This window comes from Microtus oregoni, unplaced genomic scaffold (assembly GCF_018167655.1).
Source record: "Microtus oregoni isolate MIOR12 unplaced genomic scaffold, Mior012 000023F_ref0000262, whole genome shotgun sequence".
Classification (NCBI taxonomy): domain Eukaryota; kingdom Metazoa; phylum Chordata; class Mammalia; order Rodentia; family Cricetidae; genus Microtus; species Microtus oregoni.
The window spans coordinates 19,611,848-19,625,421 of record NW_024543082.1 but is presented as its reverse complement, the minus strand read 5'-3'; the positions used below and the strand labels follow the sequence as shown (position 1 = coordinate 19,625,421).

The 13,574-nt window shown below is 42.0% G+C and overlaps 1 protein-coding gene across 2 annotated transcripts in view; it reads left to right on the top strand.

Annotated features, from left to right (window-relative positions):
- Usf3 (upstream transcription factor family member 3) overlaps window positions 1-13,574 on the top strand; it is a 44,218-nt gene that overhangs the window by 15,909 nt on the left and 14,735 nt on the right. The window contains exons 2-5 of one of the 2 annotated variants that reach the window (XM_041673052.1): window positions 3,401-3,518; window positions 5,402-5,466; window positions 6,826-6,854; window positions 9,700-9,782. In XM_041673052.1, the coding sequence (XP_041528986.1) occupies window positions 5,420-5,466; window positions 6,826-6,854; window positions 9,700-9,782 (159 nt within the window). In that variant the 5' untranslated portion in view covers window positions 3,401-3,518; window positions 5,402-5,419. Of the gene's footprint in view, window positions 1-3,400; window positions 3,544-5,401; window positions 5,467-6,825; window positions 6,855-9,699; window positions 9,783-13,574 lie in introns of both variants that reach the window. The other variant, XM_041673053.1, reaches the window with a different exon arrangement.

Here is a 13,574-nt window from a genome sequence, read left to right as displayed (position 1 = left end):
TTTAACACTAGTGCCAAGAAGAGGGGAAAAAAAGCCATGTTTTCATTACTAGGTTAATTGGTAGGTAGATGACGAGTTATGGTAATGCAGTCCTTTATTCTTGTTTTTTAACATCAGGAATGTAAATTATGGAGGTGGGGAGATAGTGCTTCCCTTGCGTACTTGAGGACACGCATGTAAAAGCCAGGCATGGGGCTCATGCCTGTAATGCCAGTACTGAGGAGGAAGGGACAGGAGTACCCTGGGCCATGCTAGTCAGTCAGTGTCTGTCTCACAAACAAGAGCGAGGGAGGAAAGCACAGCATCAGCCTCTGGCCCCTCGCTTCTGACTCTGACACGCGCTCACTTTGTAACTCTAGCTGAGCTGGAATTCATGGTGTTCCTGCCTCAACCCCCTCAGTGCTATGATTACATCCATGTAATCACATACCATACCAAAGATTTTGTATTCTGATGCTTTTCTGAAGTTATTTGTCAGATCCAGATTGTGTGTGTGTGTGTGTGTGTGTGTGTGTGTGTGTGAACTCCATGGGGTTTTTAAGTATAGAATCATGTCATCTACAAATAGGAATAATTTAACTTCTTCCTTTCTGATCTTTATCCCTTTTAGATCTTTTTGTGTGCATGTGTACGTATGTTGTCTGATGTATGTATGTGTGTGTATGTGCATGTGTGGGCATGTACACTTACCTGTGCATGCACATATGAGGTTGACCATTAGCACCTTCCTCCATTATCCTTGACCATATTTTAATTTTGTTTTGTTTTGTTTCCCGGCCAAGGTTTCTCTGTAACAGCCCTCACTGTCCTGGAACTCAATTTGTAACATCCGCCTGCCTCTGCCTCTGGAGTGCTAGGATTAAAGGTGTGCACCACCACGCCCAGCTCTTATTTTAATTCTTTTAATATAAAGTCTCTCACTGAACCTGGAACTGTTGTTTTACTTGGACTTTGTCCCTTGAGCCTGTGGGATCTAGCTGTCTCCGTCCATCCAGATTGGGATTGCAGGCGTGTGCTTCTCTCCCAGCTTTTTTATGGGTGCTGAGAATCAGCTTAGCTGCTTATGTTTGCCCACCGAGTCACTTCCCCGGCTCTAATTTGAAGCCTTTTGAGACACCTCCACATTGATTTCCATAGTGGCTACAATAACACCCTCCCTTGAATAGCATTTCCATTAAAACCAGGAACAGTAAGTAAGAGAGTGTCCACTTTCTTCACTCTTACTTAATACAGTTTTCAAAGTCTTAGCTAGAGCAAGAAGACAAAATAGAAAGCTATGAAAGGGGGCAGTCAAATGGAAAGCGGTGTCCTTCTGTGGCCACCACAGGTGGGTGCACCAACACACTCATGTGTACACTGCAGACACGAGTACATGAATATGCACACACTAACATACAAGAAAAAAACTAAAAGAGTTTCCATATATGTATGACCCATTCTTGATATATACTATTCCTGGGCATAAACCCAAAAGATTATATATGCTATTATTATAGATACACTTGCTCATTCATGTTTATTGTTGCTATCTTCACAATAGTAAGGAAATAGAATCAGCCTAGATGTTCATGAACAGATGAATGGTTACTGTAATACACATGCACACACACACACACACACAAGGATTTTACTCAGTTGTAAAGAAAAATGAAGATATGAAATGCCCAGGAAATGAATGGAACTGTAAAACATTTTAAGTCTGGTAAAGCTAGGCTCAGAAACATAAATCCCACATGATGTCTCTCACCTATAGACTCAAAGACATGAAACTCACAGATAGAAAGCACTGGTACCCTCGATAATTCCTATTAGCAATGCCTAGGAAACATTACCCTAAAACAGAGCTAAGGTTCTCAGACATTCTAAGCATAGAGAAAGAGAAGAAAAGAAAGGAGAAAGGGATGCCATCAAAGATTTAGGGTCCTAGACCCTCCTACAGCTCCTCGCCTGCCAGTCTGGTTGAAGCTGTAAAGTGTGTTGTTGCATACACAGTGCACAGGCCTTCAGCCTGTCTTCCTACCTCAGATCAAGTTTTCAGTCACTCCTACAAAACAGAACAGGGTGGGGAGATGGCTTAGCACTTAATGCACTTGCTGTGGGAGCCAAGAGGACCAGAGTTCGGAGCTCCAAACCTCACAAATACCAGGTAGTGGCTCACCTCTAATTCTGGCCTCTGGAGGTAGAGACGAGATCCCCAGAACAAACTGCCTAAGGAGACTAGCCATGTTGACAGCAAGCTGAGTTCAGCTGAGATTCATTGATGTGGGAGTGTCATATATCAATCTGTTGATTTCATTGGTTAAGCAATAAAGAAACTGCTTGGCCCTCATAGGTTAAAACATAGGTGGGAGGAGTAAACAGAACAGAATACTGGGAGGAAGAAGAAGTGAGCTCAGACTCGACAGCTCTGCTCTCTGGAACAGAGATGCCATGCTCCCCTCTCCTGGGAAGAGATGATAGCTCTGCTCTCTGAGGCAGACGCTTTTCAGCTCCGACCCAGGATGGACGTAGGCTAGAATCTTCCCAGTAAGCGCACCTTGGGGTGCTACACACCTGATTGGAAATGGGCTAGTCCAGGTGTAAGAGTTAGCCGAGAAGAGGCTAAATATAATGGGCCAAGCAGTGTTTAAATGAATACAATTTGTGTGTTGTTATTTCAGGGCATGAGCTAGCCAGGCAGCCGGGGTGCCAGGGACGCAGCCCCGCCGCTCCTGTTACTACAATTCATTGCCTCAAAAAGAATAAAGTAGAGGGCAGTCAAGACAACTGGACACCAGGATGTCCTCATGCATGCACATTTGCCCATACACACACACGTGCACATGTAGAGAAGAAATAAAATTTTACTTAAGGGAAATAGGAACTGGAAAGTTAATTGTAGAACTGAGGGCTAGTCTTAATATTAGACATAACATGGAGGTCTTTAGAGATGGGTAATGAGGGTCCAAGAGACCATGAGCAAACAGAATAGAAGAGAGCATGTCCACATGCCCTCCCTGTCTGTAAGATCCACTGTTTTTAGGGTAGAACATGGATTATCCATTGGAAAAAGGCTTTTGAGAGGAATTCCGTTCACATGTTCTCCATTGGTGGGGAGCCGTCAGGATCACCCTGTGTCCCTCTCAAACATGCCTGCATGCCATTAGTTGGCAGCTTCACTCATGCCTAACTGGTGCCTATAAACACTCATTGTTAGCTGGGCGGTGGTGGCGCACGCCTTTAATCCCAGCACTCGGGAGGCAGAGGCAGGCTGATCTCTGTGAGTTTGAGGCCAGCCTGGTCTACAAAGGGAGTTCCAGGACAGGCTCCAAAGCTATAGAGAAACCCTGTCTCAAAAAACCAAAAAAAAAAAAAAAAAAAAAAAAAAACCAAAACACTCATTGTTCTTTCTTTCTTATAGTAAGAAGAGAACATAACCTATAGAGGCCGTCTTTTGGCAGAAGATGGTAGATTTGAACCAGAAAGAGGAGGAGTTGGAAGCTAGGAATCCAAAGTGAAGAAACTCTGCGAGCCCTTGGGTGAGAAAGGAAGCGGGTTGTTAGGGTACTTATGTGCTGCCTGCCCCACACCGCTGTTATGTGCTTATCCACTGTGAGTGATTTTAAAGAGAAGGTAGAACAGGAGCAGGCTGCTGAAATGAGTTGTTTTTAAAAAAAAAAAATCACAATTTCTTGTGGTGTGTGTGTGCGCGCACGCGAGCGTCTATGACACGTGTGTGGAGGTCAGAAAACAACTTGCAGGAGTCAGTTCCTCTTTCTACAGTGTGGGTCTCAGGGTGGAACTCAGGTCTTCAGGGTTGGTAGCACTCTTACTACCAAGGCACCTTACCAGCCTTGGAGAGGAGTTTCGACTACACATTCCCCACGGGAACATCAGTCAGTGCTTCTTGTCAGTCCCTTGCCTACCTTCCCTCCTGTTGAGGGCCAGTGCTTGTTGTAAAATATCTTGTAAATATCCAGAGCTAACATTTCCTGCAGCCGTATTGCTTCCAGGCCCCAAGGTGTTGTGCCTTTCTTGCCTTACTTCATTCCCTTCTCAAAACAACCCAATTATACAGATAAAGCACCTGAAACTCCAAAGGGGCAAACAGTTGGCCCATAGCCAAAAGCTAGGAAGTGCCACAGTCAGGTTTTAAACTCTTGCCTTCTGAGTTCACCTCTGTACTTAGTACTTTCTTTCTCTTCCCAGAAGAAAAAGGGGGAGTCGTATTCGTACCCCCTCCCCTGTAGTCTAGCAGGCCCCCTAGTTTGACAGCCTCTTCTGGAAGGTTGGCTGCCAGTTCCTGAGAGTTAAGCATTAATATTTACATACTCAAACTCTGGAAAAACCAGAGACGACTGAAAGAAATCACAGTAGTATTGCTGACGTTGCATACCTGCATGTCCTGTGTTAATATTTCCACCTCCAGTCTCTTTCCATTCATGTGTGCATTTCCCTGCATGACTTTGTTTTTACCCGGGTAGTGGTGTAACTACCCAACAATCAGGAAGCTGAGACAGGAAGATTATAAGTTTTGAGATCATCCCTCGACTGTATAGTGAGGCCTTCATATTTTAAATATCGGTAGCGCTTTCACGCCCACATTGTAGTGAAGTCTCCGTTGATAACATTAGACTGCTGGCACTTGGAAGCTAAAAAGCCTCATTATGGTTCGCACCTGCTGCTTCTAGTAGTGTTTGTCCTCTGTTGTTTCTGGAGAGTGATCTGGCAGTGTGTTCTTACAGTTCATGCTGGCCAAGCACTTTACCAGCTTTACCAGGGAGATCTTACTGTGAAGCCAGGGCTAGTCTGATGTAGTGGCCTCCGTGTTACTACGTGTCCTACGGGATGACTCGTGAGTCGGGCAAGGGACTGGAGATTGAAACACACACACGCACAGAGAGAGAGAGAGAGAGACACGGGTCACTCTTGAAACAAGAATTCCCCCTTTATTGTGTTCCAGGGCAGCTTATATAGGGCTCTCCTTGGCCATGCCCTAGCTCTCAGGATTTTTCAGCTGCAAGACCACCAGAAACCACTCCCCTGCCATCAGGAACTCATGAGGGTCTCATGCTCAGAGCAGCTGCAAGAACAGGAAAACAAGCTGTTTACTCTGGCAGGCAAGGGGTCATAGAAAATTCAGGGTCTGAGGGTCCACAGTCTCCAACAGTCTGACACTTGCCATGCAGCTCAGGCTGGCCCTAAACTCATGATCCTCCTGCCTCATCCTTCCTAGTACTGGGATGTCAAGCATGTATCCTATTTTCTTAAACCCTTTTAATCTATGACACCTGGTCAAGTGTTTTGTTTGTTTGTTTGCTTGTTTAGCTTTTTGGTATTAAAATCAAAATCGCCATTTGGTTTCTCCAAACTCTAGAATGACTAACTGCCTTGGTGTCTCTGTCTCTTTATCTCTTTGTAGGTTCCTATTACTGCCACCATGCCAGAAATGACAGAGCATGAGACACCAACGAAAAAACAGCACAGGTGTGTATCCACAGCCCCAAACTATACCATGTAGGCAGGGGAGAAACAGAATTAGCTGCTAGTTTGCTAAACAACCCTTAGTGAACCTGTATTTAGATGCCTAAAAAATGATTAATCTTCAAAATAGATTTAATAAAGGAGATGCATGGCTAAAAATTTAGCTGTCCTTGTTTTCTCAGCAGTCTGACAAGTAAGGATGGTCACCAGTAGTCGAACAGTAACCATAGGGGCTCACAGAGACTGAACTGACAGCCAGGCAGGCTGCATCAGACTGACCTAGACCCTCTGCATGTGTGTGACAGTTGTGTGGCTTGGTCTTCCTGTGGGACTCCTAATGGTGGGAGTGGGAGCTGTCTCTGACTCTGCCAGCTTTTGGAACCCTACTCCTCATACTGGGTTGCCTTGCCCAGCTTTGATATGAGGGGATGTGCCTAATCTTACTGCAACATCATGTGCCATGTTTGGTTGATAGCCATGGGTGGACGCAGGAGTTGCTGGGGTGAGCAGAGGGGAGGTAGATGGGGGGAGGCACTGGGAGGAGAGGAGGAAAGGAAAACTATGGGTTGAGTTGTAAAAAATATATATAATTTTTAAAATTATACCAAATTTTTGTTACATGTTTGCTTCCTAAGGACATTTTTACTGGTATCCTGAAACATCTAGATTGTATTTAGTTTGTTAACATTATAATCTATTAATAACAATATACATAGCATTACTTTCATTTTCTTATAGCTCCTGTCCTGAGTTTCTAGCATTTTAGGCCACTGTTTTTCAGTAAGGTTGAAACTACTGTATTCTCTTCCCTTACCGAAAAGCTATCAGTGAAAGCTAATGTGTTGAGTAATTATGCAAAATGGGGAAGTCAGTGTCTTTAGTAGAAGTTTTTAAGGAAAGGTAAGAGTTAGAAAATGTGAATACCCAGATGAGAAAGATGACCGGATGCAGGGGACACCGAAGGTGCTGCTGCCACCACGTCTCCCTTGCTGGGACTCACAAAGCTACACTGCACTGTTGTTCCGTCTCCTACTCACCCCTGCCTGCAGTCCCAGCCACTTCCGGGCGCAGCCACAGTTAAGGAACAATTTCAAAAGTGAAGGCTTTCAGTGATCGATTCTGTTCTAGCATGTGATTTCCGGTATCAGTAGAGAATCGCTCTTTCTTCCAGAAATGTTATCCATTGGATTTATTTGAAAGTATCTGCATTGTGGTTCTTATGCTGTAATATGAACTAATTTTCCTTTCTTCGGGTGTTCTTTATTGCTGCAACAAAGACAGTTTCATAATATTTATTTTTATGGTTAGGAAAATATTCTTCTTTATTGTCTTCATGTTCCTGTCTGTGTGCTTGTGTTTCAGAAAGAAGAACCGGGAGACACACAATGCAGGTGTGTACTGCAACCGGAACTCTGCTGGGATTAATTATGCCTGGTTGATTATACATTGTTATGTTGTGAACATAAAATTATTTGTTATATTTTAGAAAGGGCACCTTTATTGTCTTTATTGACAAAATCTTCTCAGAGCCTCACAGAGCTGACTGTAACACCTCATTTGCAGCCTGCTTTGGATTGGTTATGATATTAGACTATTTGGGGGCCAATGTTGGAAGACTTTCACTCAGGACATTGGGAAAAGGTTATAGAGGGGCAGCTCCCTTGGGAAGAAAGAGGTGAGCCATGGGCTCTTTGCATGTGGCAGTCTTCCTTGTGAGAAAAGAGTGGCTCTGTAGATCAGGCTGACTTCGAACCCACAGAGACCCACCTGCCTCTGTCTCCTCATTACAGCTTGTGCTGCTATACCAGCTATATGTGGACAACCCTAAGTTATATAGATTTCTATTATAAAAACAAATGTATAAAATTAATGTGCTCCTACCTCAAGTGTTAGAAGTACAGGCTATCCTCAGGGAAGTGTAAAATGTTCATTGTGTGTTCATTTTCACTTTGACACACTCTGTAACATTTTATTTTTAATCAGGGACTGCATTCTGCACTCAGAAAAAGAATATAAAAATTGCTTTCTGCTAATCTGTATCTGTAACTATAGCTATACATAAAAAATTCCTGGGGAGAGTTTATCCAGAAAGCTGCGTTGAACACTGGTGGGATGAATTTATCACCTTTGAAATCCACCCTTATATAACAATGAGTACTATTGTTAGGAAATGAATAATGTAAACCACACTTAAGAGCCTACCCCTCAGTTATTAAAAAGGAAGAATTTAAGAGATAGCCAAGAGGTGTGCGTGTGCGCCCACAGAGGTTTGGATCCCCTAGGAGCTAGAGTTACAGGTGATTGTGAACCATCTAATGTGGGTGCTAGAAACTGGATCTGGTCCTCTGGAAGAGCAATACATGCTCCCAAGTGCTGAGCCATCTCTCCAGCTCTTAGGCATGTTTTTACTTTCAGCATCTTATAGAAATTATTTGTATGAATTCTTGTGTACTCTTATTTAGAGTTTAATATGTCAGTCTGGAACATTTTGGTAGTTAATTGACAAGTTTTCAGTAGCCCTGCCCTGTTGTCCTAGTTTCATTTCTGTTGCCACGATGAAATATCCTGACCAAAAACAGCATAGGGGACTTAAAGTTCTAAGTTACTGTCAGTCACCAGGGGAAACTGAAGCAGCTAGTCACATACATTCAATCAAGAGCAAAGAAGCAATACATTCTTGATTGCTTTTAACTACCTTTCTCCTTTCTTATACCATTCTGGGGATGGAGTCCCCCACAATGAACTAGGTTTTACTACATCAATTTGCAGGTAAAACAGCCCCTCACAGAGAAGACCACAAGACAACCTGGTCTAGATAATTCTTCATTAAAATTATATTTTTTAAAAAGTGATCTTAAAAAAAAATAAAAGGTGATCTTAGGCTGTGTTAAGTTGATGTTATAGCTAGCTTGTACTCTGTTTCTTAGATGAAAAAGATTGTACCTGGCTAGAGTGGGCATCCCAGAAACTATAGAAAACCAAGTCACTACCTTTTCTTTTTTTATTATTATTATTTATTTATTTATTAAAGATTTCTGTCTCCTCCCCGCCACAGCCTCCCATTTCCCTCCCCCTCCCCCAATCAACTCCCCCTCTCTCATCCGCCCCAAGAGCAGTCAGGGTTCCCTGCCCTGTGGGGAGTCCAAGGACCTCCCACTTCCTTGTCAATACCTTTTCTTATCTATTTTAAGACACAGCCAACAGCTGCTTCTATTCCAAAAGGGCCTAGTCATCCTAGGATCTTAAAATTTAAAGAAAGGTCTCATTTGCCCAAAAAAGACAGCTTTTTGGTAACTTCTTAGTGGTTTCTTTCAATTTGGTTGTGATATAGCTCAGCAGGTGACGTGGCTTGCCACTGAGCAGGGTAACCTGAGTTTGATAACTGGAGCAGACACGATGGAAAGAGAACTGGCTCCTGCAAGTCATCATCTGACCCTCATGTATGTGCTGTACATGTGCACGTGTAGTGGCATTTCATTTGTATTTTAATAAATAAAGCTTGCGTGAAGATCAGAGAGTAAAACAGCCCTGGTGGTCAGCCTTACAGACCAGGGAGTGGTAACATACACACTTAATCCCAGTAGCCACACTAGTTTTCCATAGAAACCAGGCGGTACATGCCTTTAATCCCAGTGTTGCACACCTTTACTCCCAGCCCTAGAGAGGCTTATAAAACGGGAGGAGACAGCTCTCAGACACAGTCTCATTCTGAGATTTTTGGAGGCAGCATCATCATTTCAGACTGAGGTTGAAGTAAGAGCCAGTAGCTGGCTGTTTTGCTTTTTGGATCTTCAGGTTGAACCCCAGTTTCTCTCTATGAGTTTTTATTAATCGCGCTCTATAATAAATAAATTATACATGAAACAAGATAAAAGTGAATTTGAAAAATAAATTTATCAGTGAATCTCTACTAGTTATTTTAATTATAATGGAAAGATGACCTAATAATAATAATTCCTTTTTATAATTTAATGTTGTTATTATTTATGGTTTTCTTTACAATGTTTATCATTTTGATTTAAAATATTTTATTCTTAGAAAGCTTATGTACAACCTTTCTTGTTTGGGTAAATAATGATTTTTTGGCCCAGAGCTCAATTCTCTTTCCATGTCCACTGAGCTGCAGACCCCCAGCCTCTTCTGTATAATTCTTTCCTGACAGTCCCTTTGCCCTGAGAAATTAGATACTTTGACCAAGTAGTATAAGGGTTGATAATGTGTTTTTCCTCTTTCTAGTGGAGAGGCACAGAAAGAAGAAAATCAATGCTGGGATAAACAGAATAGGAGAACTGATCCCGTGTTCCCCTGCTCTGAAACAGGTAGGTGTCCTCATCCTCTGAAATAGGTAGTCCCCTCCCCTTCCCCCAAACAGGTGGATATCCACTGTATTTCTTTTCTCTACTTGTTAGTAGAAAGTGCTCTCAATTATTTTAGTTTCTAGAATGATTATTGTTGTTCTCTGTCATTTATCAAGGACCAGGGGAGGTTTTAAGTTGATAACTTTATTTTTCATTCATTTCATTTATCTGTATACTTTTATGTTTTTTGTTTGTGTTTCTAGTAATCTCCTAGTACAGTTTTCTACATGGTCAGATATACCATGTGGTTGCTAGACAGTTGTTCATTTTCCAGGTAGTCTAAGGTAGCCAATGATTAGATTGATATGATCTACTGTGTTTTCTATCATTGCTTTCTGATCATCAATGTTCTTTATGCTTTTAAAATTATTACCTAGAGTCTTTTAGGAATTTTTTATTTATTCCTCATGCTCTCCACACATGTCCCATCCCCTTTTTTTTGAGCCCGGTTATTGCTATCTAGCCCAGAACTCAATATTCTCTTGCCTCAGGTTCCTTCACATCTAGTCTCTTCATGACTTATTAAATCCAATTATTAATTGTAAATCTCAACTTAATGCATGATACCTTTCTCTAATGAAGGTAATTTTTATTTCTTAAAATAATGAAGATAAAACTCATTGAATACAAAACAAATTAATTCAGGTAATATGTAATCATGAAAAACTAAACAAAAATTGACATACCACTTTCAAGTTATGATCACTAATAAAATATTGCACATCTGTCTGCAATCTGTCTGATTGCTTTGTCAGTGAGTGTCAGTTCTGCTTTGGAACCTGACTTGATCATTTCCACTCAGAGTCATCTGTGCTTTTAGTTGTAGATAACTTTCTCATATGATCATCTCTCCTTCATGACTATATAGTATTCCTTTGCAGTTGGAATCTGAGAACTTGTAGTAGTTTTTAAACTAATTTTAATTAAATGATCTATGTAAATAAATATGTGTATATAGTAAATAGTATTTAAAAATCAGTGTCATTGTTCTTCCTGCTTCCTAGACTTAACACAGCTTTCAGAGACAGCTCTTCTCAACTTTTCCCTTTGATACTTAGTTTTTCATTTCTTAGTTTCTGTATACTTTTAAACTTTTGAGATTGTATGTGTGTTGACCACACCCGATGTGATGGCCAGAGGAGGACATGGGATGTCTTCCTTTATCATTCTCCATCTTTTAAAGATGTGGCATTTTTATTAATTCTTTGAGAATTTCATTCATCGTACAATCTATTTTGATCATATTTACCCTCAACTCCTTCCCAATTCCTCCCAGTTCCACTCCCTTTCCCACCTCCTTCCAACATCATGCTCCCCCTTTTTTTTATTGCAAGAGAAAAGTTTGCCCTCATGGACGAGGCTGGTATATAGGTCTATTCGGGTGTGGTGCTTATTCAGTGATCAGCACCCAAACCTGTGCCCACTCGTAATTCTTTCATTATGGATCTAGTCTGACTTTCTGGGTGCAACCCTGAGCTAGACCCCTCCAGTCACAGGATAGGATAAGGTGGTGATTTGTCTCCAGGCGCTGGACCCAGCCTGCAATCAGGGAGCTTGCCTTGGTGCCTGGTTGTCCTGTCTCTGGCATAGAAAATGAGCCTCGAGCTGGCTTACAAAGGATTGCACAAGGACATCTCTTTCTTTCCCTGTTGAAGTCGTGGAGGCCTGTCTGACTTGAGGGACGGACACAACACCAGGTCACACCCACTCAAATGGACTAAAATTCAACCATTCTAAGTCTCAGCCTGGGGGTGTTAGAGATTTGTCCTAACATTAGGAGACTGGCCTTCTAGGAGATGTCCAGACAGGGCTAGAGAATCTAGAGCTATACACAGTATTTTGCTTTGCCCCATGTTGACTTAGGATCTTTATCTTGGCTAGTTGTGTTTCAACTGTCCCTGAGGTTGAAATTTTCTAGTTCAAATTTCACAGAAAATAAACATACATGTGTGATCAGAGCAGGAAGAGAAGTTATCCACTGATTCAGGATGTGGGTGTGGGGAGGTGCGGGACCCTGCTCAGTAAGCCTCTCTTGGAGCCCCTCAACAGAGCCTTGTACCTCACCCTCCTCCAGTAGGATGATGGTGGATGCTTTTCCATGATGACATTGTGGGAATTTAAGGCTGGAAAAGCTTGTTCCTCCATACTGCCTTCCATAACACTTCAGTTTCTTTTTATCCCTGCTGGGTGGATTAAACTTTAATAAATATGTGGGGGGTTTGTTGTTGTTCTTGTTTGGTTGAGTTTTGTTTTGTTTTGATTTATCTTTTTAAAAAGTAGCCTGGTTTTCTTTTTCTGAGAGTTTCCTAGGTGTGCATATTGGGTCTCTGTAGTGAATCAATTGGAGGAACCCAGAACTGAAGCTTATTCAATCAAGCCTCTAAATCACAGTGATGGATACCTGAGAGAACAATAAAGGATGGGAAATATCAATACTGTGACTGGAGTAGAAGTTAGTAACTCAAGACCACATACTTAGTCAAAAGAAAGAAACCAGAAGTAGCCAGTGAAGAGCTTAAATGTTTCTTAGTTATAAACTGGCAAATAAAAGGAATACAGTCGTTAGAAAGAGTCAGCTAGTCCCCAAATGTGATGTGGAAATGCCTATAAGATATATCTTTAGTAAAATGTATAGCACAATGTTCATGGCATCCTCCTGTGTGTGTGAAGATAGTGGAGGTGGAGATGTGTACACATACGCAGGTGTGTCCTCCTTTGTGCTCCACCTTATTCCTTTGAGATAGGATCTCTCACTGAGACCTCTCTCCTGTCTCACAGGAGCTTGTTTGTTTGTTTTGTTGTTATTCAGATTTTGTTTGTTTTGTTTTTGTCAAGGCTGGCAACCAGCAAACCCCAGCAATCTTTTTAGTCTCTGCTCCCCACCCTCAGCAATAGGGTTGCAGGCACACACACATGGATGCTGGGGATCCAAACGCAGGTCCTCATGCTTGTACAGAGAGCTCTGCTATCCACTGAGCCGCCTCCCCAGCAGCCCTGTCTGGGCTCTCAAAGAACATAATGGCATAGATTATTTCTGGAAGGATATGCATACTTCATAATGATTGTTTCTGGGATAGGATCTGGAGAGCAAGGGCATAGAGATATTTTTTTACATTTTTGCCATATGCATATGTTTTTGTTCTCTGTATGTGTATTTTTATGTGATGTGTGTGTCTGTGTTTGTGTTTGTGTGTGTGTGTGTACATGCACTTGCATGTAGAAGCCATAGGTCAATGTCCTAAATTGCTTTCCACCTTACTTTTTTGAGATTTGCTCTCACGCTGAACCCAGAGTTCAATGACTCAGCTAAACTGACTAACCAATGATTTCCAGAGATCTGTCTGTCTCTGTCTCCCAGTGCTAAGATTTCAGACAGGATCTACCGTGCCCCATGCTGGTGATCAGAACTCAGGTGGTCATGCCTGCATGGCAAGTGCTTTAGTGGCTGAACCATCTTCCAACCCCCATATTATGTTTTCAGTCTTAAGTTTATTAGTACTGTGGCACTGATGGGAAGACTCCAGCACTCATGTCAAGTAGCTCACAACCACCTGTGACTCCATCTCCAAGGGATCCGGTATCCTCTTCTGAACTCTGTAGGCACCTGCACACAGCGTTTTCTCCTACATAAGCACACACATATACACATAATTGGAAATATAAAATAAATCATCAAAATATTTAAGAATAAAAACATACTTTAATGTAAAAATTTAGCCTTTAGCCGGGCGGTGGTGGCACACGCCTTTAATC